Source organism: Asterias amurensis, chromosome 18, assembly GCF_032118995.1.
Source record: "Asterias amurensis chromosome 18, ASM3211899v1".
NCBI lineage: Eukaryota > Metazoa > Echinodermata > Asteroidea > Forcipulatida > Asteriidae > Asterias > Asterias amurensis.
This window is the reverse complement of record NC_092665.1, coordinates 15,072,814-15,099,629: the sequence shown is the minus strand read 5'-3', so window position 1 is coordinate 15,099,629 and position 26,816 is coordinate 15,072,814. Positions and strand designations below refer to the sequence as shown.

Below are 26,816 nucleotides of genomic sequence, written 5' to 3'. Positions count from 1 at the left end.
CAAAATAATTGTTTGCCAAAAAACAAGGTATGTTTACTTACCTGTGAAATATGTAAGTAAACAACACAATTTTTGTTTGTTTTCACAGATTTCACATTTAACTACAACAGACATTAGTGTGCACATCACATCCTAAAACATTTGAAACTGTGAACGCTGTATTCTTGACGCCTAAAATAGACGGCCTTTTTCAGAGCAAACAAGCCCTGCAGCCTCTCTCCTTAAAAAAGGGAGGAAAAAAATAGATTGAAAAAAAAAGTGTTTGTGCAGATATCGCTGATAATCAGAGTATCCCATGGCCAAACGGCAATGTTCATCATGCAGGGATACAAGCATTTCGTCGCCTTTCTTCCTCCGCATGAAAGTGATAAAGGATTTGTTTTTGGACGGGAAGATAAGGCGAAGAGTCGTTTGACGTCATATGATGTCTGTTGATTTACATGAAAATGCACCAGTGTCTGCTGGCCAGTGCAGTGTAAAATGATCTGCAGTTATTCAGTACTTGACTCTTACTGATTCTAATAAAAGCTTTTTTTTTGTTAATCCTCTTTTTCACTTTGTATCCCTACAGGTTTTTTTTTTCAGTGCAGGTTTTTTTTATAACTGATGAATTTTTATCAAAACAAAGAATGGCAAATTAAAAAACTGCCCTTTAATCATTTTTTTGGTTTAAATGTGGTACAAAAACAAACCTGTTAAAATACAGACTGAACTAGTTTAAAGGGCTTTTTATAAAAAAAAAAAAAAAAAAAAAAAAAACTTTTACAGGTTAAGGAATAGTCATTTCCCCCGGAAAAGCATCCCTTTACACCGGTGCCGTCATCCCCTATTTTTTGGTCTTCGCTGATTTTTAGGCAACATTATCAAGCAGGATAAGAAAATGTTCAGTTAATATGATGTCTATTTGTTTAGAAAGCATCACAGAAACCTCTCACAGTTTTCTTTATCAAGAACACCAAATCCATTCATGATCGGTTGTTAAAGGGTACATGTGCATCTCTTGCTATATTGAGGGCAGCATTCAAACGGACCACAGCAAATTTCCCAAAGTCGTCTGCAGGCGATCTTTGAAGATTCAAATTCCTTGACATATTATTATTGATAACATACTACCTGCCGCATCTCTTGCCATATTGAGGGCAGCATTCAAACGGACACCACAGCAAATTTCCCAAAGTCGTCTGCAGGCGATGTTTGAAGATTCAAGTTTCTTGACATATTTTTTATTGATTATTAATAAACTTCAGACAGAGTGCTGATTCACACTTTGTGTTGTGCAAGGTCTTGTAAAATATAAACATCTTGGATGCAACTCGCCAAACGTGTCACAGGTTCCAATCCCTTAGTATAAAAAAGACAACAATTTAAATAAAATGTGTGGAAGAAAGAACCTTGAGGCGGATTAATTCTTAACAATAACAATATTGACATTCTGAGTCATTCCAAAACATGACCTTGAGCTTATCAACATTTAAAGGCAGTGGACCCTTTCGGTTCAGAAAAAAAAAAAAGTTCAGAGATTTACAAATAACTTACAGGGTTTACAGAAGGTAGTGGTGAAAGACTTCTCTTGAAATGTTATTCCATGAAATGCTTTACTTTTTGAGAAAACAGCAAAACGATATCAATTCTTGTTAACGAGAATTACGGATTTATTTCAAACACATGTCATGACACGGCGAAACGTGCGGAAACCAAGGGTGGGTTTTCCCGTTATTTTCTCCCGACTCCGATGAGCGATTGAGCCTAAATTTTCACAGGTTTGTTATTTGATATAGAAGTTGTGGTACACAAAGTGTGGGCCTTGGACAATACTGTTTACCGAAAGGGTCCAATGGCTTTAAAGGCAGTGGACACTATTGGTACCGTAATTTTAAAAGACTAGTCTTCACAGTATCTCAACACATGCATAAAATAACTAACCTGTGAAAATTTGAGCTCAATCGGTCATCAAAGTTGCGAGATAATAATGAAAGAAGAAAACACCCTTGTCACACGAAGTTGTGTGCGTTTAGATGGTTGATTTTGAGACCTCAAGTTCTAAATCTGAAGTCTCTAAATCAAATTCGTGGAAAATTACTTCTTTTTCGAAAACTATGGCACTTCAGAGGGAGCCGTTTCTCACAATGTTTTATATCATCAACCTCTCCCCATTACTCGTCACCAAGAAAGGTTTTATGCTAATAATTATTTTGAGTAATTACCAATAGTGTCCACTGCCTTTAAATTAGGTATTACATGTACTTTTTGTATGTAAATCCTAAATCATATTGTAATCATGTAAGATCATCATTCACGATCATTGAGTTCTCAATTTCACTTTGACCTCACACTCCTCAATTCACTTCAAACCGACTGCCCAAAGCCTAAGCTAAATTTCAAGTTACATAAATAAGGAAAACATTTCCCTTTTTCATGTGCTACATGTATAGCAAAGTTCTGGTTAGCAAAATTTCACTTAGCTGGCAGTGTGTGTCGTTTAAAAATTACATAAATAAGAAAACAATTTCCTTTTGACATAATGACCTTTAAATAAAACAATAAAGTCCTCCTTCCGGAGGACGTTTTCCTTGGGAATGCAAATTTACATGTTTATCATTAAATCAAATTTTCAGGCATATTCTTCCTACTTTAGTCTGATTGCCAATTTTGTTTTTACCCTTGGGGGGAAAAAGTCAGAAAAAATTGTGATTAAATAGTCAGGAAAAGTCTACTAATAAAAGCTTACCTCATGTGTACATGTATGTAGGTCAGCCCTTCTACTTAATAATTTTTTTGATTTTTTCCAAGGATCAAATATCATGCCTGTTCATTTTTTTCACCCAATAACGAGAAAAACATTGTGCAACAAAAACAGGTTGATAGAAAACTCACTCATTCAAATAAATACAAAACTATGAAACTTTTACCCAACAGTGATTTTAACATGTAATTATTGATGATTTTTATTTTTTTTTAATTTAAAGTAATTAGAATATCATTTTTAATTCAAAGTAAAATGAGGTGGGGAGCAAAGACAAATAAGCCGATGCTGGACTCGAACCCGTGACCTCTCAAAATACTATACTGAGGCACTGACTGGTGATTCTCAAGCACAATGCCAAATGAGCAACAACACCTTCCAATTACCATAATTTATTTGACTAGACTCGCTTTGACGTCAAAGTTGCTAAGTACCTTGATTTATTCTCCAAAATCAGTGCACCAAAAAGAATCACAGCTCTTTGTTTTTGTTTTTTTTCCAGGTTGAACCAACAAACTACACAGGGTATTGTAGTATAAGAGGGAGTCAGCGAAGCGCAACAATAGGTCACGGACGAGCATAATGCGCCATTTATGAAACATCGCCACCGGCGCCGAGCCGTACAATACAATAAAAACCATCTCCCGAGTGGAGTAAATAAGGGTTTGTTTTCTCCTGATTCTGACGGGAGCTCAGGCAGAAGGAGAGGGGGACAGAGGCGGAACTGTGAAGGGTGGAAAACAGAGAGTAGTGCAGGGCATCTCGACGTTCCCCAACCCTTGTATCTGCCGCCAGCTATAGGATCAAGAGAGCTGGCAGTCTGTCTCTGACGGAGACGAGGTCCCTATGACGCACTGACATCCTCACCAGCATCTTATTGTGGAAAGAGCAACAGCTGGGTATGTCTGTGCACTGACTGTCTCCTCACCACACACAGTACACACACACACACCGGGCGGAACAAGCTATGGGAATGTATGAAGACGGAGAGAGTGTACAGAAGATAATCTCAATGAACCTGCCCAGCATATTGTGCCGTCATAACGTGGCATGCAACAATGAAATCTCCCGTCATGCCGCCGATTCTCTTCCCCGCCCAGGATGTTTTTAGAACTCACGTGCGTTTACAGATTTGCCGGCAAGAAACGCAATAAAAGAAACTGGACGCTCAAAATGGCTTCCCGCAGAAGAAGCAACACAAAAAAACCTTGACGGCTGTTGTGGACTCTTCGTAAATACTTAAAGGATACTACAGGGGGAAACAAATACATAGTTTTTAATAGAGAACTTCAGTCAAGATTTTAGGTTTTTATTTATTTCTATATTTCCGGTTGATTAACCAAGGAGTAGCAAGATGTCGTCTGTGAAAGTCGCCGTTCGAGTCCGTCCATTTAACTCGAGAGAAATTGCGCGGAGTGCTGAGTGCATTATTAGCATGACAGATGGGAAAACTACAAGTAAGTATACCGTTGTTGTAGCATTATCTTTGTCCCTTTTAATATTTGACGTGTTGTTTTAGAGTTGTTTTTCTGGTCTGTGTAGATTTTTTGTATTTTGTATTTTGTGTATTTTTTTTAAAGAATATTAAGCCATCTGTTAGCTATTTTACAATGTATATTTCCAGAACAGGAAACATACTGTACCCATTTTTTAAATTTTTATTATACACGTATAGGCCTACATGTTCGTATTCATTTTGTGTACAGAATATACATGTAGAGCAAATCTGTGAGACTCCTACGTGAACCACTGCAGTATTTCATATTCAATGAGATATTTACATATCAGAGTCACAGATCATGTAAGTTGTGGACAAAACCCACACACAGGAAAATCTCCAGTGACTTGGTGCCAACAAGTCGACGGTGTTTTTCCGAGCTGGGTTAATATAAACTTTCATTTTATGCTCACTTTTACTCTGGAAATTGTTCAAGAATAAAAACAAAACTGTGGAGATAAACAGTTTGAAATTTTCAACGAGTTCTGCTTTGGATGTCTATAAAAGCATTTTGAGAATCATTTCACTTGAAAATAATGTGGTTATCGAAAAAGATGTCAGCTTTTATCCCCCAAAATTTGAATTATGAGAACTGTTACATGTAATTTATGTAACTGTATCTCAGATTGTGTATTTTTAATTAAGGATTATCCTGCATGGACATAACCGCTTCAGATTTTCGGCAATATCCCCAAAACATGACCACCTAAATAAATTTTTACAACTTTTTTTTATTGTCTCATTTATTCAAGCTTAAAATCAAAGGGTTAAAAAAAAACCGATAAGTACACTTTGCCTTTAAATACACTGCACATTATGTTTTTCAAAAAGAAATCCAATCACTAAACATTTTGTAAATTTGAAATATCTTTCATGTTTCTAGAGAATTTATTTTCAGGTTATTCTAAAACAAACAAAAAAATAAAATGCAAATGACCTAACAAAATTGTTAATTTGTATGTAGAATAGTTTAAACAATACACATTAATGAACAATGAAGTTTAACAATGAGAAATCCTTGGCCATATTGCAGTAGAGAATCGCATGTAAACTAAAATGGGGCCCCGGCGCAGAAAAATTCCTGCCTTTTATTACACAGCCATTCAGAGAATTCTCAAAATACATGTAGGGCCCCCAAGAACATACGTAATTCAGATGACTACGTGTGTATGTTGAGATCCTCCAATACACCCACTTTATTTACGTGCATGCAGGGATTCATTCAGGAGCGTTCCATTTTGACTGTAGGTGTCATTCCATCTCCACAGGTGACTCACAGGTGGCGAAGAAGGTGTAATTAAATGCTGTGTGGTCATGTGACCTCCCCCCTTCCTTCCCTCCTTGGTCATATTGTTTTCCTGTAATCTGTTTTGTAGATGTTTGTTTATTTGTTTGTAAGAAATTGATTTTCTGGCGCATACTGATAGAGTTGCCCGGTACTCAATTGTACATGTACGTGTATATTGTTGGGCATTGCTACATGTTTGAGGAATGGCATTAGTCTGTTTTAAATCTGAAAATGTTTGCCTCAGAAAATCCGTATCATTTGGTTCCTTCCTTTTGGAATCTTTAGGGGAAAACAAGGTTTAGGGCCTATAGCCAGGACTTTGTAAAAGGCTGTCCAAACATGCTGGAAATTAAAAACTGGGGTGGCCAAATTGTCACTACAGTAGTAGCCTAAATGAAAGTAAAACAGACACCTCTGGCTAACCCTTTTTTCTTTGTGGGGGGGGGGGGGAGGGGATGCGTAAAAATACTCGATAAAGATATTCTGAACAGGTATTTATTCATTAAAAGTTCATCTTAGACAAATCCATAGTGCTGTCCGGAACATTCATAGTTAAAATCCAAGTATAAAGAAATTTTAAATTCCTAAATTTAAATTTAAAAATACATACATCTTAAAAATATCAATGTTCTGTATAAAAGTTTCCTCCATAGCATTCATGTAAAACAAAATATTTTGAATTCCTAGACTCTTGGGGAAAAACCCACAGTTTGATGCAATTTCACACGAAAAATGTGCAATTCCCTGTTCTTTGGGCCCCTGGGTGTTTTGTATGCCTAAAAATGACGATCATGTGAACTGCACATAACATGCCTAGGATGTTCACGTCCACGTACATTATTATGTGTGAGGCTTATACCCGTGAAGTATGTGCAGTGTGCGTAGTTGTGACGATAGCACAGAGTAATAGCAGGAAAGACGTAGTGACAGAATCGAGCTAGAAATAAAGTGGCCCCGAAACGCAATTGGAAATTGTCCATCTTGAAACCACTTGGTCAATAAATTCCACATCTCCGCAGGTTTTTTTTATATTGGGGGGGGGGGGGGGGTTGAAGATGGATTGATAGGTTAGAGTAAGAGGTTGAATATAGTGTTGTTTTTGTGGGACTATGTGCACCATATGTTTAGTGTTTGCCGGGGGGGGGGCAGTGTGGTTTGAATGGATGTAATGTATCTTTGAGAATGAGGTTGTCAGAAAATGGCGAACAAATAATGAAGAAAATATGATGATTGATGGTCGGATCAAAGCTTCTATAAATGGATTCATTGTTGTACCTTACAGCCATGGGGTGTTTTTATTTTTTACAATAGATCTTGGGGGAATGAGGTTGTCAGAAAAAAAGCGAACAAATAATGAAGAAAACTTGATGATTAATGGTCGGATTAAAGCTTCTAAAATGGACACATTGTTGTGACTCACATCCAACCATGCAGGTAGCTATTTCTACCTCCATGAACCAACCATGTAAGATGTTAAAATACAATGTTTACGCTTGGCTGAATTAAAGACGCAATGTATTTTTTTTTGAGTTTTTATTTTATTTTTTTTATTTTTTTTTGTGTACTACCCAACAAGGGCCATATAAGATGAAGTTCACAGTGGGAAAGACTCGCAAATTTAAAAAGAAAAGCTCAAAAAATTAAAATTAAATACAAAATAATTAAAAAACCTATTACACAAATAAAAGGAAATGATGAATAAATAATCAAAAAGGATAAAAGATAAAAATATTGCAAATTCAAGACATGGATAAAATTGTGATAATACATAAAAATGTAAATTTGAAATCAAAAATATTCCCTGGAAATTCCTTAATTAGCGTCAAATAATGCGCCCCAAATTTTGTTGATGTTGGGTGGTCTTCACAATTTTACAGAGCCATGACCGTAAAAATATTAAGCTTAAAAATGTGATAGGTGTAGAAAACGGTAGTCCCACTAGAAATTTGCATACTTAATGAGCTCCATATGTTTGTGCAGCTTGTTTATGTCCACACTATACAGGGGACCACTTTTAAGCCATTAGTATAGATACTTCTTTAAGATGGTAACCATGTACTGCTAAGCAATTTCTTCCTGCTCTAATCATCTATGTCAGCAGGTCTTTGTCATGGAGAGATTATTGTCATTAATATGCGCTCACCGTTTGCATTTTAATTACATACGGTAGCTTCCTTTGTTGGGGTTCATTTGTCCGATGGTAGTCGTGAATAGTTCAAGGCCTTTTGGAGAAGTAATTAAAGAGCGATTCCTTGTCATTGGGAAGTTCTCCGAGTGGACCGAATTCTACAGAGCTACAATCTTCATGAAGGATGATAATTGTCATGTCTGCAATTTATTTTAAAAAAAAATTTTTTTACATAAAATTGTCAGAAAATGTAGAAATTATGCCATACAGGGCTCAAAATTTAAATTTGACCGCAGGCCCGTTTCGTTGCCTTACTAATAATAATACACGTCTCTGGAAGATTATGATTAATTTTGCCCTCACTTTTGTTTATAAAATATCTACATTTTATCAGACTGCTGAAATTGTCAAAGGTCTCCCAGAATTTGCGTTTGTTCGCTGCTTTCAAAAATTATGAAATATTTCTGATGTGTGTTTTCATGTGAGTAATGAAACAACTGACTGAAATTGATGTGAAAAATTGTAATGTCGGCCATGGATGAACATTTGCCTGGTACATGTTTCCCTCCATCCTAAAAATATTGACTGTTTTAAGAGGAATATCAATTCCTGCCTTCAGCTCCATCGGAGTTATTTTCACATTTAATAATTTTTCATCTTGTAGCGCTATACCAAGAGTGGCTTCTAGCGCCTTGTTTGGGGTTTTGTTTTTCTTTGTATGTAATCGTAGACTGGAATTTATCCAGAAAAAAGGACATCAATAAATGAGTACATGCTTCATCACTGATCACAGTTGTATGCAAAGAAAGCGGAGAATATCGAAGCACACATAAAGATCGGTTCAATAATTGCATGCAATTAGTCAGACAATACAGTATCCTTACGACCAATTAAGACCGATCGATAACGCAACGTGAATTACACATAAGGCCACTGCATACACTAACGTCATACAATCGATGAAAGCATTGCGCCGCTTAAAGGCAGTGGACACTATTGGTAATTGTGAAAAAACTAGCCTTCACAGTTGGTGTATCTCAACATAAGCATAAAATAACAAACCTGTGAACATTTGAGCTCAATCGGTCATCGAACTTGCCAGATAATAATGAAAGAAAAAAACACCATTGTCACACGAAGTTGTGTGCGTTTAGATGGTTGATTTCGAGACCTCACTAGTTCTAAATCTGAGATCTCGAAATCAAATTCATGGAAAATTACTTCTTTCTCGAAAACTATGGCACTTCAGAGGGAGCCGTTTCTCACAATGTTTTATACCATCAACCTCTCCCCATTACTCGTCACCAAGAAAGGTTTTATGCTAACAATTATTTTGAGTAATTACCAATAGTGTCCACTGCCTTTAAAGCAATAATCAAAGAGGGTTACAAAAATGTGTGCACAGTATGCAGCGAATGTGCCCATACACGTCGGACTGTATCTCTCAAATGTTTTTGTTTGTGATCAATATGAGAAGAAAAAAAAAAAATATCCATACTCATTGATTCAGACATAATTTTGCCAACATTTGTCGTAAACTGAGCAAGTATTTGCCTAGGAGGTCACAATGTGTGCACATGCAGTGAGTGTGCCAAGTCCGACTATATCTGTCTCCAAATGTTTTTGTTTGTGATCAATATTCTATGAGAAGACAAAAATCCATAGTATACTTATTGATTCAGACACAATTTTCCCATCTCGTCAAAAATCGAGCAAGTGTCAAAGAGGTCACAAATATACAATGTGTGCACATGCAGTGAATGTGCCAAGTCCGACTGTTCTGTCACGGAATGTTTTTGTTTGTAATCCGATTCTAGAAAGAAAAAATACATACTTATTGATTCAGACAATATGGTCACAACTAATGTGTGCACATGTAGTGAATGTGCCAACTGCCAAGTCCGACTGTATCTCTCTTCAAATGTTTTTGTTTGTGATCCAATTCTAGAAGAAAAAAAAATCCATACTTATTGGTTCATATAATATTTCCCCAAACATTTGTCATAAATTGAGCAAGTATTTGCCCAAATCCTGCTGGGGGTGTTTACTTTGAATTGATCTGTTGGAAAGTAAACCGTTTTAAATTTACAGCTTTTCTTGAAGTGTCAGTTTTCCTTGTTGATTTTGCGTTGAGGTTGCCCTTTCCTGAAATTGAAAGGAATTGATGGACAATATTAAACAATTCAAATATCTTTTTCTATCAGATTGAGGGTTTCTCTTCCAATCAAATTTTCTTAAGTGAAATTTTTACTTCGGGTAGAAATTTGATATCAAGTTCACGCCTTAGGTAGAAGGGACATTGGTGTGTACATCACGATGACTTGGTCATGAAAGGAAGGGTGTTACTCAGACAGTGTAACCTGCCCTCCAGCATTCAGTAATTTGAGAATTATTTAAACCTTGGAGAAACTTAAGGTACATGTATGCATCTTGTTGTTCTGGCATGTATACATACATGTAGGCTGTCCTGATAATTCACACAAAAAACAACAACTTAAGCAATTTCCTTGGTGCAAAGCTTAATTTGCAAAGGTGCCCATTACTTGTTCCCCATTGCCTTGTTGGTCATTGCCCTGGTGCCCATTGCCTCAGTACCCAATGCCTTGGTGCCGATTGCCCTGGTGCGCATTGCCTTGGTGCCCATTGCCCTGGTGCCCATTGCCTTGGTGCCCATTGCCCTGGTGCCCATTACTTGTTCCCAATTGCCTTGTTGGTCATTGGCCTGGTGCCCATTGCCTCAGTACCCAATGCCTTGGTGCCAATTGCCCTGGTGGGTGGCCATTGCCCTGAAGCCCATTGCCTTGGTGCCCATTGCCTTGGTGCCCATTGCCTTGGTGCCCATTGCCTTGGTGCCCATTGCCCTGGTGGGTGCCCATTGCCCTGAAGCCCATTGCCTTGGTGCCTATTGCCCTGGTGCCCATTGCCTTGGTGCCAGTAGACCCTTCCCGTGTAATATGCTGATTACATTCATGCATGCGTACATACCCTATTGGATGGCAAACGCCTTAGAGATGTGCACTCAGAAGACGCGCAATCGCGGCTGCGTCACACCGCCATTAGTCGCATACAAAACAACGCGATGGTCCCTCATTGTGCCAACCAAAATGTTAGTGCGCACTGTCAACATTGCCTAAGCAAATGGCACTTTTTCACCTACACTGAGTTTGGTGGAAATCCAGAGTAAATTAACTCTTACCACTCCAAACCCTGCACAATCCAACTGCTTGTTTTGTTTAATTTAGTCGGACTGAGTACTGCACTATTAAACTGATCATGCTTTACATGTGATCAGGCATGTACGCAGATGTATGCCACCATAATCAGAGTCCGACAGTTTAGGTGTTGAGTTACCATATGGTGCTGTTTTTTGTGAAAGGGAGAATGGATTCTCTCAAATCACGCAAGGGCGAAATGGTGAAATACATAAATCATTAAGGGGAAGGAAAGGTTTAATTGACAGTCTGAAACTTGTCAGACTTGTTTTTTCTTCAAATGAAAGAGACGTTGTAAAAAATGCAGTGGGCGTTGATCTGGGTCCAGAATTCTCCACAGTTAAAAAAAAAATCTTTTTGAGATCCCATCTGTATTAACACCAAGGGTCTATTTTTATCCAGATTTAAAATACAAAAATAAATTATTTTCCGCCAACTATTTTCCGTCTGATGAGAATGCATTTAGGAGTAGCTTTTTTTTTGTCGCAAGCCATGGATGTGGTTACACATTTGCATGGACGTGCGTCATAGATCCTGAAATCGTTGAATGATAAACAGCTTGTGCACGTTCATTGAGTAAATTATGCAGTGAAAATGTATGCACTGCATTTGCTCCATCAGAATTGACATCTGTATGTTAGTTTTTTTTTATAGAAAAGGGCCTCTTACTTACTAAGTTGAGAAATTCATACTATAAAAAGTATGCTTTTCGATCTACCTCTCTAGTGCTAAGGATACTAAAACCGGCTTGAAATCTTCAACTCTAGGGGTTACCAGAGTAAAGTTCTCCCATAGTCAACCTCTGGTCCTGTTTCCACAAGTGGAATTAAAGGAACACGTTGCCTTGTCCAATCCAAGGCAACATGTTCCTGTAACACTGAGTGTGAGGCACTGATGCCAGGGTTGCTTGCCCAAAATCCAGACTACATTTTTTAGCATAAGATCTTTCTCAGTTTTTTTTTTAACACACAATTGCATACTGGCCTTGACTTTCATCTTTTGAGAAGGCCAGTTTCATGTTGCAAAGAGCACTTCCATTTGAAAACCTTCAAGTCTATGGGAAACTTTTGAAGGGCACAAAGGCTAAGAGCAGGGCAACATATAGAACAATGCCTCCATGGTCTCCGTGCACTCCAGGCATGTGTGCAGTGGCCGCATACAGTACTTGGGCATGGGCACCAAGGCATTTTCTCTTTGGTCAAATTTCTACTGGAGCATTTCAAGGGCACCAAGGCAATGATCAGGGGGCATGGAGGCAATCGCCTTCGTTGTCTCCGTGAAGTATCAGGCCTGGCTTTGGTTTAACCGAAATCCATTCAACATGTTGAGCCAAAATCCCTTTTTGGAAGAACCTCCAAGTACATGTACTTGACGTCATCGTGTAAATCCATCAATATGCATCGGAATCGAAATGCAAACCGAGTCGTCCCAAGGATCTGTCCCTAAGACTCGGGGTACTGTCTTGTTGTATCTGAACTCGTAGAGAGTCCGTTGAGAGCGTTTTATTCCAAGGCCTTCTATAAACACCGCGATGGATAAGGTGCAAGCTCTACACTTAATTGAGTCTCAGCCTACCCCCCCCCTCCTCCCGTCACGATAGAGACGTCAGATGCAGGGTGTAAGTCCGTAATGTCATTGTAGATTTCTGTGCAACACTAAGGAGTTTTTTTAACAAGCGTAATCTGTGTGGGCTCGTAGCTACATGATGGAACAGAAGGTCAATGATTGGAAAAGTAATCAATTACCAGGGACATACTTATTGTAAGTGGTTTAAATTTATTTTAAAGAGAAAGTATATCTTTGGTTTCTGGAACTTCTTGAGGCACAAGTCTTGCAGTCTTGTCAAATTCTCCCAATTTCAACTCCTTCACTATTGTCTCCAAACAGTTTTAAAGGCACTGGACACTATTGGTAATCACTCAAAATAATTGTTAGCATAAAAACTTACGTTACTTTGTACGGAGCAATGGAGAGCTGTTGATAGTATAAAACATTGTGAGAAACAGCTTCCTCTAAAATTTTCACATGTTTGTTATTTTATGCACACATGTTGGGATACACCAAGTGAAAATACTGGACTTTGACAATTACACGTACATTGTACCATACGTGTCCAAGTCCAGTGTCCAAAGCATATTCAGGTGTTTTTCCCCTTTAAATTTCCTGTCACATTCCTCAGACAGAAAGGGCGCGACCTCAAATGCCCTTTGACCCTATTATTAGCAATTTCACACTAAGGCACAGGATATCAAAATAGAAAGACTAGACAATGGATGGTAAACAGGAAGTTTTGTACAATGAGATTTTTTTTTTATATTGTAAAATTGTTGTAATTCAGCCTTTGTGCTGCGAGGACAGTTTTTTAATAATTTTTGTTATCTATTTATCTGTCTATCTATCTATCTCAGGTTAGACATGTAGGAATGTGCATTATTATGGTTTGATTTAGAAAAATTGTATGGCAAGTATGTGCAAAGTGGAGGTTTGAATAGTGATTAAGTTTGTTATCGTGCAGACGCACACAATGTGTATTTTAGCACAGGTGTTCAACGCGCAATGACGTCTTGGAGCATTGTGATCGAGTGGTCAAGTATTAAAAACTCCATCATTTACAGAGAGTGGTTTGAAGTGGCTCAGGAGTATCCCACCGCTATTCCGGAAGAAAATTAATTTATGTAATCTGCAAAATCAACCGTGTCTGGCAAGCTAGGATAACTGTGAAACGAAAAAATTAATTAAAAAGTCTGCAAAAAAATCTCATGTAACGCAGATTCAAAAATAGTTTCTTAATTTTGCACGTTGTGCTGGATGACATTTCGCTAAACTTTCAATGCTAAGACGTGTAAGCCTGTTACAGCTGATAAGACCACATAAAATGATACTTTGTGTTCCGCAGTTAATGAGATAACACCTCTGTAACGTTATGTGAGGTACAAGTTTCAAAAGCGCTTGACGTGACAACACACCCTATTAACTCACTGTTGTGCTTTGTTAACCAGGTACAGAAAGGGGACAAAAGCCGCTGGACGCTATACTCAAAATCACTCTTTCCTGGAGATTACACAACAGTGTACATGTAATCTCCAATTCCAGGCCTTCGTCCATTTGTTAAATTTACAGGATATTCTAAAAACCATATTGGATCAAAATCTCAAGAGGGGAGAGGTAACCAGCACGATTCACCCCTCAGCAAAGATTGTGATATCTTTTCATGAAATAAAATAAAACTTAGTTTAAAAATCAGAGGGATAGTAAGTTAAAAATTTGCCAACACAAAAATGGTTCCTGACAAAAGTCTTTCTACATGTACATCAATGTCACAGACAGTCTTATGATAACAACCATACATAACATTTGTATATATTACTCCTACTCTATAGTTCTTTTTTGGGGGGTGAGCTAAACCAGGCTAGTCATTAATGTGCTCTAATTGTACACTGCCTCCCCTAAGGCCTGGCAATCTCGGTAGATTTGTCACAATGATGGTGGGCGTGCAGCCGGGCTGGCGAATGTTGATGGGGGAGCGGCTTGATGGAGAACCCACATAAACTGAGTTATATTAAAGCATGTCGGTTTGTGTTTGGATGGTCGGGTGTCTTGATTCGTTCTGACAGCTTGTATTGGTTCACCTGGTTCTGACGGGGGAACGCGGTGGACTTGTAAAAAAGGGACGATGATTAAGGGGGACTCGAGTCCTTTTGTGTTGATTAGCTGATCTGTTTAGCACTCTGTGAGAAGTTCACTTTTAAAAGTTGATTACATTACTTGCGATTTAACACTTTTATGTGTGTGTTTATTGTCGTGTTAGAACAAGAATATTTTATCTCAATTTTACAAAATATTTTGTCCCGCATGAAAATGCTCGGTGCAAAAATATTGTATCTGTTTTGTATACATACATTGGGCTGTTTGGCAATTTCTGCAAAGTAATTTTTTCCCTCTTTTTTCCTTCTTGTCTTCAAACAGACTTTTTGTTTTCATACTATTATGTTGTTTGAAAAATGGCTGAATAAATAATAACAGTAATAATAAACAAACAAAACTATAAAAGACAAATACATGTACACAATAAAGATACATGTACAGCACAAGAAGAATATACACAAGAAGAAGTGAAGTTTACTGCTCTTTTGCTTTTACGCACATAAAATCAAAGCAAGCCAGATATTGGCAATAAAGAATGGACATGTAAACAATGAATGTCACATAAAAAAACCATAAGTTCTATGGATAAACATACAACAATATGATATACATGCTGGGAAATAAAAGGCGAAGTGTAGCCTTTTTATGTTTTTACGCACATGAAATAAAACCAAGCCAGATATTTACTGGCAATAAGGAATGGAGTTAATGAACAATGAATGTCACATAATAAACACAAGATCTATAAAAAACAACCAGCAATATTCTGGAAGGAAAGGGCAAAGTGTACCCCTTTTATGCTTTTACGCACATGAAATAAAAGCAAGCCAGATATTTACTGGCAATAAGGAATGTAGTACAGATCAATAGTCTGAGTTCAATATTGCCACCTCCTGGAACCCATCCAGCATACCCTTATGTTGTCACATGTCAACCTAGCTCATGTCTGAAGATCCTCACATAGATTTTCATTTGAGCGCGCTCTGCTGGGCCCAATTTCATAGAACTGTTAGCACAAAAAATTGGCTTGGCATGAAATTTCTTCACTGGTAAAAACAGGATTACCAACCTAATTCCCATTTGTTGCGTATTGCTTGTTACTGGTATTCAGCTGTTGTTTCCTAAAAATCATGTGGAAATTTGGTAGGTAATCCTGTTTTTTATCAAGGAAGAAATTTCATGCTAAGCACTTTTTTGTTAGCTCTATGAAATTAGAACCCTGATGTTTCTGTGGTGTGCTCAATGCAGTCCGACCGTGGCTTTATTTTTGGGAAAAGCGGTGTCGGTGGGTGCTGAGAATTCAATCCTGAAATGAGTACAGCATCTAAATTTTATATGAGGCTCTATGAGAACAAATGTTAAGGGAAAATGCTGTCCTTATAAGTAGGCCAAATAATTTGACATTTATTACAACTCTCTAGAGGTTATTTACCTAGTTCCCTCCTCGATCTAACAAAGTCCAACAAGATGGTACATAACTGTGTGACATCATCGTTTCTTAAATGCAGTGGACACTATTGGTAATTACTCAAAATAATTATTAGCATGAAACCTTACTTGGTAACGAGTAATGGGGAGAGGTTGGTGGTATAAAACATTGTGAGAAACGGCTCCCTCTGAAGTAACGTAGTTTCCGAGAAAGAAGTAACTTTCCACGAATTTGATTTCGAGACCTCAGATTTAGAATTTGAGGTCTTGAAATCAAGCATCTGAAAGCACACAACTTTATGTGACAAGGGTGTTTTTTTCTTTCATTATTATCTTGGAACTTCGACAACCAATCAAGCTCAAATTTTCACAGGTTTGTTATCTTATGCATATGTTGAGATACACCGAGTGAGAAGACTGGTCTTTGACAATTACCAATAGTGTCCAGTGTCTTTAATAGATTATTGTGTTAATGCCTAAAACCCCCATGTTTGTGATGCAATAAACGCATATTTTTAATGTCTAGTTATTTTTCTTCCTCTTCTCATTAGTATTTCTTTGTTTGCCTTCTCTCTTCAGCAATTGCAAATCCCAAAGCAGGAGGCAAGGAACAACCAAAGAGTTTCAACTTCGACCATTCTTATTGGTCAACCACGACGGTAAGTATTACCCATCTTCATAACTATTTTGTTTTGGTTGTAAGCGATTTCAAGAACACAAAAGAGGTAAGATACAAAAGTTCCTTGGTAAAGTCACAGAATACTTGGTGGAAGAGCACCAAATACCCTTTTCCCACAGGATCTTGGATCTTGGAAGCACTGGATATTTAGTGCTGATCACACATTGGTTTATGATGTACGGTAAAATCTCAATCATATTCAACAACCACAATGCTATTCAATGTTGTCCAAAGGACTTGAGAAAGCGCCGCGCTTAGTGTGCCTATCACACATCTGTAGGGTTAAAGCAAAAATCTTATTCTGTATCCTCGATGTAATAATTACTGATTACCGGTAGTTAAATTTCCTTGGCACATTTTATTTTTTTTCATTAAGTGTCACACATTTTACCCCCCCCAAAAAAAACAGAAATGAAAAAAAAAATCTAAACATCTGATTTCTTAATCTCACCGCGGCAAGAATTTGCTGCATTTTTATTATTCACATTCCAGGCGTGTTTATACCCCGGAAAGTTCATTTTTATTGACCCTTTTTGGTGTTTTGGAATCTGCCGACTACTACCCCTAATTCATCCTAATAGAACGTCCACAGACCCTTAGCCATTTACATGTCCATTTCCATTAACCCAGCTACATGTACCTCTTAAAAAATACGCTTTTGCCTCCACCACCCCCCCCCTAAGTTGCCATGGCAACACATCATTAAACTGTCAATGAATTACCCGGCTATGGGGAGATGCGCACTCCACTTACTAGGTGGCCAGGTTTCTAAGTGACGGGGTGAGAGTGGCCGGCTACCGTAGTGGGACTGATGACGCGTAAACCCAGACTAGAAACAAGAAATTTATTTGAAGAGAGGTTTTTTTGTTTGTGATGGGGGTGTATTTATTTCCATGGGGATGATTGAATTAGATGCACTCCCGCCCGGGTTGAAATGTTTGCTACTGTCACAGATCTATAAAGCACAGATAACTCGCCTAGGAAAGAATTGGGTTACCAGCCGGGTTACCAGCCAAGGGTGAAATGTTTACTACTGTCACAAAGCTAAAAAGCATCCTAGATAACTTGCTTAGAGAAGAATCAGGTTACCACCCAACGTAACATGCAAATCTATGTTGATTGTGACTGGTACCCTGCAACTATATTCTGCACCTACATTTGTGGGGCAATAATGTTTTTGTCTGTCATTTTGTAGTTCTTTTTTCGTTGATAGGAAGAAAATGATAACTATTGCCCCAGATTTTATTTTGTTAAGTCAATTCATTTAAAAAAAAATTCAATAAAAACTTTGCCCAGCTAACAAATTGTAAAACCCTTTTTAAAGCCTTGCTCTCTCGGCCTACTGTGTGAGCTACAAACTAGCATCAGGAAATGCCACCATTGAGCATACCAATTACTTTCGACCGCCACGCCCCCACAAACCCCAAACCCTCATCTTCCCAGACTAAAATCCTGCTTTGTAAGAGAAGATGATTTGAGGGGCGAATAATTCCTCATTATTTTATCCCCACTTGATGTTATTTTAATAACAATACTTTGTTGAGATGGTTGTGGTTCAAGTGCTTCTTGTTTTCCAGAGCGTCGGTTCTCGGGGAAGTACGTGGGAACATCTTGAGGACCCTTCAAGGAATCAATGGTCAAATTTATTGCAACTGCCCAAGAAAGTCGTTTCATGATGAAGGGGCGTTGATGTTTGCTTGATTAGGGCGTTCAAAACCTGTCAATAAAACTGATTACACGTTTTGCATGAGATCGATGCAAAAAAAAATGAATAAAATGTTCACTGAGCGATAAACTCCAAACGAGAAATTAGTTTGACATTTCAGACAGAAATATTTCAAGGGATATTTTCTATTATCATCATCATTAGACCGTGTAAATTTGATGTAAATCTGTGATCTTAGACGAGCTTTTTCTTACCAATTCTGTAATGTGCCTTTAATTCTTGCTTGAAATGCCAAGCCCAACCGACACGAAGCGGTGACGGTAGTCATCATGACATAAGCACGAGGGGCTTGGCTAAGTAAGGCAAGTGCCGACGTTACTTCAAATATTGATTTGCATCTTTAAGAGATGGATTTCCTTGCCCTGTCTTATTCAAACAAAATTTGTTTGGGGATTTTTTTTTCTCAATCAGATGTCAGTCAAAGCAGGATAGCAAAAATAAATATTTTGGTAAGAAAGGGGGTTGGGGTTGGAATTTGGTTAAATTTGCCGTGAATTTTTGTTGAATGTCAGTCTTGAATATTAGGGATAAGAGTGTCAACAAGGTCTTACACTGCCATTTAAACTGAAGTTGAACTTGTCTTTTTGTTGAATTTTTCAATTTTTCAAGACTTCAAACCATCTCAAAATCAAATTCAGAAGCCCGGGGCAACAACAAATATTTAAAAAAACACTCCATGGTTAAACAAGTAGGATTTCACTTTATATTTGAAGAAGATCCCATCAAATTCCAAGTCTTCTTTTACCGTCAGAGTCTTCTTGAGATAATGTCAAGCATTCAATCTGCTTGTCGTTACATTTTAATGAAGGAGAGAATTTTTAAGCAGACAAAAATTGACCGTCCCTGGTCCACATTTAAACCTCGGCGGTATTTACATCATTACGTTCCTCACAACTGTGCGCGGCGGCATGTCCCCGGACGGACGCATAAGTTACACTCTGTAATGTAATGAATAAAGATATGAGAGATGCATTTGGAAAAACGGCCGGAGGGCAGAGACCGGTTGAGGTCAGTTCTGTGATGGCGATTGGGATTGAGTATAACTGAGGGATTGAAATGCAAACCGTTTATCATCAAATGGCCCGTGAATATTCCACAAGTGTCTCATCTTGGATTTGACCCGAAGATGCAGGCCGAGGAATATTTATTCCTTGTGATGTTCTAGACTATTTTTACCAATGAAAAAAAAAGGCATTTCTAGTTGGGAAATACGGTTGCTATGGGAACAGTTTGTAAATTACATTTAGGTGAATTGACTTAGCAAGTGTCCCATGTATTTTCTTGGGTGGCAACAAGGGCCTACAATCCTGGCCATATCTCGTTGGGCCCCCTGCCCCCTTTCAATGTTGGTTCCAATTGCCGGTCTTCTGCATTACAGTCAACATTGAGAGGGGGGGTGGAGACAATGTTTATTGTTAGTGGGAAGTGGACTGGGAATGGTTTTATATAACGTTAGGAATTGGTGGCCCAAGCGTTTTGGCCAGGATTGTAGTTCAATCTCATGTAGATGACAAGAAAACATAAGCATCACTTTAAGTGCCTCCCAGTGCCCTTTAAAATCGTCCGGAGTTTGTTTGATAGAATCCAGAAGCCTCCCCCGTCAGATTCCGCCCAACGTGCCTAAGACGTCAATTTTCAAACTAGTCGCAGCCACAGTAAACAAACACAATTTAATCAGACTTTGTCTCGCTGCGTAAAGTCTGCAAAGTGACTCAAACAAAATTAATCATCAGGTTGCTGGCGGGGAAAAAAAAGAAAAAAAAAAAATTTTGACAAAATGCGTGGTGGTTGACGACCTGTACGTGTAACAAGATATGGAGTTGTTTTTGATTAATGGCTGAATGAATAAATTTAGGTTTGATTTTCAGTTATGCCGGTCATTGATATTTCAAGAGAAGAGGATGTCACAAAATTCCGCATCTCTTGAGAGGGAAAATGTCAAAGACACTTTTAAGAATAGTTTGCTTTGTTTGTAAAATCAAAGATCTTTGGGCAATCACTCAGTAGTTTTGTTATTTGTTTTGGTTGGCTGCTTGCATAAATTACTCAATACTTGTGTGCAATAATGTATGAAAACTCTTACAGTTTCATGTGTATAGTAAACTTCAAAGAAAACCCATCCCTTGTCGTTTTTTTTTTTTTTTTTTTTTTTTTTTTCATCATCTTGTAAAACTCAAAAGAAGAAAAAGTCAGTGTGTCATCTTCCCAGTGACAATGCAGAGATATTTCTTCTTCTTTTTCTTCTTCTGAAAAACAAGAGAAGAAATTGTCTTTAAGACCGAGCTTTATATTCCCAATATAAATGCAGAGAGCTTTCTTCAACTCGTCTTCAGAAGAAGAAATTTGTCTTGAAGACAGTATATCAGCTTCCCACTGATTATGCAGAGAGCTTTATGTACGAATGAATATATCAACCGTACTATAATAAGCATCTCTCACTGTCTCCGACTCGTACTACCCCTCCCCCCCCCAACCCCGGCCCTTTCAAGAAAAACAAGAGAGGTGCTGATTTGCAGACGTCTTTTCCAACGGGCTGCAATGGAGGAAAGGAACTGGTTGTTTTTTGAAGGATACGCTGGGAGGAAAACAAAATCAATAGATGACCTGGGGGCGACTGAGTGTTGTGCGCCGTTTGTGAAAAATGATGACTTGCTTGCTTCCGAGAATCGCTTGAATTTTGCCTGCGTCACGTACTTGTAACTAAATTTCTTTGCACGATCAGCAAATTTTTCCTTGTGGGGATACAGAAAGAGATGCACATTTTTTCTTTGTGTGTTTGGTTGTTTACGTTTTCAGCATGTTTTTGTTTTGTATTTGTGTGCAAAGTTTACCTCTGGAATTATTTGATTTGAGTGTCAGCAACCATTACGTAGGTTTGTGATGGAGACACAAAACAAAATTGAAAAAAAAAAGGCTTTTCCGGCGAGCTTGAAACAAAACAAAACACATCTATGATTGTAGATATGTTTTGTTAAAGTGCAACAAAATGTGAGGTTTTTATTTATTCTGATAATAAAAAAAAAAACATGTATATTTTGCAAAAATATAAAGTGTCATCAAAATAGATGACACATGTATGTATGTGCTGAACATAAATTATTCATAACAAAACATTGACAATGAAAAAGATGATGGTCGATTAAAAAATAAAACAATAATAATAACAAAAAATACTCGAACCATGTATGAATAAATCATAAATGCTTTGTTGATGTAACACCATACTCAACAAAGTGTCATTCAAAACAATGTATGTTTTTGTTTATAAAATATATACATTGCCGCTACATGATACTAAGCTGCATATTTCCTGTTCAGATTATTTCTAGTTCACTTGTAAATTTCACACGTCAAGGGTGATGTACTTTTGATTTAAGCATGGAGCCACGTTACAAATCATGCATCAAGGCGCCCCCCCCCCTCTCTCCTCACTTAGCTTATCAAACACATGTAAGGCTTCTTTTGTCTTTGATATACAGTACGTCCTTTGGGAGAAAGTGGTCTTGACAAAATTCTCCCTAAATCTTAAAGACTTTAAAGGAACACGTTGCCTTGGATCGGTCGAGTTGGTCTTTGAAAAGCGCTCTGTAACCGTTTGTTGTAAAATGTATTATGGTTAGAAAGATATTGTAAAAGTAGAATACAATGATCCACACAAATATGCCGCGACGTAAAAAGAAAACCGTGGATCATATATTCTACTTTTTAAACATCTTTCTAACCATATGCATTTCATAACAAACGGTTTCAAACGCTTTTAATAGACCAACTCGTCCGATCCAAGGCAACGTGTTCCTTCAAAGGGGAGGTTTTTGTCTGTGTTTTTGTTTGATGAAAAACTTGGCCCTCTAGTTATCAAGAAATGGACTTGATATTATCCTGAAGTCGATCAGAGCATTCTACTGAAGATGCTCAGAGCATACTGATCGAAACGTTGAGTCATTAACCACCGGTTCTTTTCAGATCTAATCAATACTCTGGAGTTAACACAAACATCTCTTGGTTAAGAAATGGACTATAAAAATGTTTAAATGGAGGTGTAATCTTACCCATAAATTTGCCTTTTTGTCAGACAAGTGCCAAGCAGATTGAAAAAGACCCTACACAAACCTCTCTTGGTTAAGGAATGGACTATAAAAATCTATAAATGGAGGAGTAATCTTACCCATCATAAATTTGCCTTTTCGTCAGAAAAGTGCCAAGCAAATCCTTTCTGACTCTTCCTTTTAAGATGAAATTAATGGCAGGGTGTACTTTTGTTAATTGCAAAGACCAGTATTCTCACTTGGTGTGTCCCAACATATGCATACTAAATATCAAATCTGTAAAAATTAGGGCTCAATTGGTCATGAAAGTTGCAAGAAATTGATGAAAGAAAAAACACCCTTGTTGCCTAGAATTGTGAGCTTTCAGATGCCTGAGAAAGGCTTCAGGGCTGAAGCCTTTCTCAGATTCAAATATTTGGGAGTGAAAATTACCTTTTCTCTGAACCATTACTCCAAAGGCTTTCATTTGAAAAAATTTGTATCAACTTTCATTTGGACAAATTTGTATAATATCAACAGCTCCTCAGTGCTCTTTACTATAAGTAGGTTTTTGGGGTCATTAATTTGTTGGAGTATTAAACTAACCAAAGGTGCACTATCCCTTTAAAGTCTAGTGTACTGATGATTTTATAAATCCCTTTAATCTAGAATAATTTAATATAATCACTACGATGTAGCGAGGAGCGTCATGGAGAAAAGACACTGCTCTGCCCGGTACTCGGCCTGACAATCTTTCTGCTTGATAGAATACAGTCTCTCTGCAGGTCATGGCAACCGGTTGAAAGTACAAATGTGTTTATAACTCAATTTTGATGAGCCTTGTGGTTTTTTTCAGGAGAGCGTAATCGTAATGAAATCGATAAAATTTAGACGAGCAATGAGGACAACACTTGATGAGTTAAAGAAAATTACTTTGTAAATTACATCAGAATCATATTGCCTGTGTGCTTGGTGTTGATTTTTATTTTCCAAGTCGACTTACTTGGCCTGCAATTTGTCCTACCTTTAAGTAGCATATATATTATGTTCACCACAGATCATCATTATGATCATGTGACCACACCACTTCACTGTGTCCTATTAGTTACACGAAGCAGGTGTGCCAACCAAGGGGCGGGATGCTTCTATCTCGACTCAAATGGCGCGTGCATTTCTAAAATGAACCCCACCTCGGTTATGAAGACTATCGTAATGAAGATGGATGACCAGGTTGAGTTGTCTCGGTCTCAGTCAGGCATTTGAAAAGCTGGACAGTGTTCAGTTTTGCTCTCTCACTGTTTTTAAAGGAACACGTTGCCTTGGATCGGTCGAGTTGGTCTTTGAAAAACGTTTGTAACCGTTTTTTATAAAATGCATATGGGTAGAAAGATGTTGTAAAAGTAGAATACAATGATCCACACAAACATGCCTCGAAATTGCGTGGTTTTCCTTTTACCTCGTCGACTAACACGTCGGCCATTTATGGGGGTCAAAATTTTGACTCCCATAAATGGCCGACGGTGATAGTTTGCACAGTAGAAGGAAAACCACGCAATTTCGAGGCAAACTTGTGTGGATCATTGTATGCTACTTTTAAAACATCTTTCCAACCATATGCATTATATAAAAAACGGTTACAAACGTTTTTCAAAGACCAACTCGACCGATCCAAGGCAACGTGTTCCTTTAAGGTATTAGTAGAGATGACAAAACAGTTGCAGAAAGTGTTAATGTTTTGTGTTATTAACCATAATTTTACATGAAATAACAAACCTGTGTAAATTTATTGAGTCAGGAGAGAATAGTGAAAAACCATGCACTATTTTAAGAACATTGTTCTTAAATTTGGTTGTAAGAACCAAAAGCAGCTGTCTATCATCTTTTGAAATGAAATTTTCATATATATGTTAGTTATATATCTACGCGTGTATAAAGTAACCAAACAGTTCCAAAAACCAATTGCTAGGCCTCAAAATATTCCATGACGTCCACAGCAATTCTCATGGTGCCCTGTGCTTTTGCTGTGGTGCCCTTTGCACAGATCCAGTACAAGTTAAAATGTTCCTCATAGAAATGCCCCTTACCAGAGAACTGTCTTTGTGTCCCTTCAGGAACGAAATTCAATGCCTGCTTGAACAAGTGAACTTTTTAGCAGGATTTGAGGATTTCTTTCTGGCATGAGTCCAGCTCAGATTTGCCAAGCTGGACATTTCGTTGTATAAGTGTATCTTGAAGTTGACGGATCAAGGGAATTACCAAACTACTCTTTCACTTTCTAGAGCTCTGATGAGAAATGGAAAACATTGTATAACTGAATTGTTTTTTTTATTAGATGAAATCAGCGTGGGGGGGATTTATTGGGATCAAACGAGGGGTTTAAGACACTTTTCTTGTACTTTGTCAGGGGGTGCTGTGCTGGGGAAACTTGGAAAACAGAAAATATGTATCCCTTTTTTTTCTGGAGCAGAAAGTGACAACAGTCATTTAAAAAAAAAAACAATTGTTTTAGTGGAATTTCAATAAATATAATGCGTGAATGGATTTTTTTTTTTTTTTAGAGCAGAAACTGAAAACAACAAGCAATTTTTTTTTATTTTTTTTTTTCCGAGTGTCACTTCTAGTGTCAGTGCGAGACAAAGCGCCACTTTCAATAGAGTTATTTTTAATACGGTAATAATACTATTAGATTGATCGTTAAAAGTGTTTGGTTTCTCAAGGTAATTGATCCATGTAAACAGTTTACAATAAGGAAGTCAAAGTGTGGCAACGAGGGCCCTCTTTCATTTAAGCACAAAAAATAGCTTAACATAAAAAAATTATGCTTACCAGATTAAGGTTGAAAGCCAAACTACCATGCCCCAATTTCAAAGAGCTGCTATAAGCACAAAAAGTAGCTAAGCATAACAAAATTGTGCTAACCAGATTAAGGTTGAAAGCCAAACTACCATGCCCCAATTTCAAAGAGCTGCTAAAGCACAAAGAGTAGCTAAGCATAACAAAATAATGCTTACCAGAACAAGGTTACCAGCCAAACTGCCATGACACAAGTACAATTTCTGACTGGTATCCTGCTCATTTCTGCTAAGTAGAAAATTGTGTGACTGAAACTGAAAGTGTTTTTCTTGCGTTTTCTCTTTGTCTTCTTGTCTTCAATGGGGTTTTTGGCTAGGATGTACAGTGCTTAAAGACAGTGGACACTATTGGTAATTGTCAAAGATCAGTCTTCTCACCTGGTGTATCTCGACATATGCATGAAAATAATAACAAACCTGTGAAAATTTGAGCTCAATCGGTCGTCGAAGTTGCGAGATAATAATGAAATAAAAAACACCCATTGTCACACGAAGTTGTGTGCTTTCAGATGCTTGATTGCGAGACCTCAAATTCTAAATCTGAGGTCTTGAAATCAAATTCGTGGAAAATTACTTCTTTCTCGAAAAATACGCTACTTCAGAGGGCGCTGTTTATCACAATGTTTTATACTATCAACAGCTCTCCATTACTCGTTAACAAGTAAGGTTTTATGCTAATAATTATTTTGAGTAAGTATCAATAGTGTCCACTGCTTTAAGTTTGCTTTGCTGAGAGTCATTGGTTTCACAACAACAATAAATGATATGAAATGTACATTGCACAATACTGTGCACCATGAACCTGTATTTCTTCTCCAAGACCCAATGGCTGACGTCTTCAATGAACCAAACCCCTCCAAGACATCGAGAGATTGACAAATGTCTTAATGCTAAAGTTCAAACAGAGACTCGGGATAAAATACTGGCACTGTAAACAAAAGAAAAAGCTCGTGATTTGGTAAAGGGTATGGGTTAGACAATACTGTACATGTACGTAGGCTAACCTTTCTAGAGTAATGTGACAGTTAACATATGGAACCGTTCTAAATAGGGTACTTTTTAGAGACTGTTATTTGTTCAAATATTTTGACAGATTTTTTTTAAAGAAAAGATACAGGTTTTGTGATTATAAAAAACACACCAAAATCTGGGCTTTACAGAAGTGAATATAAGGTTGCGCGAATTCTGCGTTTTTCAAAATCACTCATTCTTGTTTTACATAACCTCAATTCAGGTTTTCATGTTTTTGACCACCAAATTGGATGACATTTCCACTAGTTTGTTGCATTGTTTGTTTACACCAAAACTAGAGAATAGCAATTAATTCACTCTTTCTCGCAGTGTGTTAACTCTGCTCATTAGAAAAAACATTTTATGGCAGTCAATGAGAAAAATGTTGTCCGGTCAAACGACTAGTTACAGCAATTAATTATTCAAAACACATGTGTTTTAACTCTGTTGACCCATTTGCGTAATGGCATACTTTAAAGGAACATTACAGAATTTGTTTTTGCTAACAAAACAGTTGCTGGCAGTGTAAGCACTTTATGTAATCCACCATACATGTATTCATAAACTGAAAAACCTGTAGA

The 26,816-nt window shown here is 37.6% G+C and overlaps 1 protein-coding gene across 8 annotated transcripts in view; it reads left to right on the top strand.

The window, feature by feature from the left end:
• The window catches only part of LOC139951106 (kinesin-like protein KIF1A), an 80,071-nt gene that overhangs the window by 2,942 nt on the left and 50,313 nt on the right, over window positions 1-26,816 (top strand). For all 8 annotated transcript variants that reach the window (XM_071949940.1, XM_071949942.1, XM_071949939.1 and 5 more), the window contains exons 2-3: window positions 3,246-4,200; window positions 16,522-16,601. In XM_071949940.1, coding sequence (XP_071806041.1) covers window positions 4,098-4,200; window positions 16,522-16,601 — 183 coding nt within the window. In that variant the 5' untranslated portion in view covers window positions 3,246-4,097. The remainder of the gene's footprint in view (window positions 1-3,245; window positions 4,201-16,521; window positions 16,602-26,816) is intronic.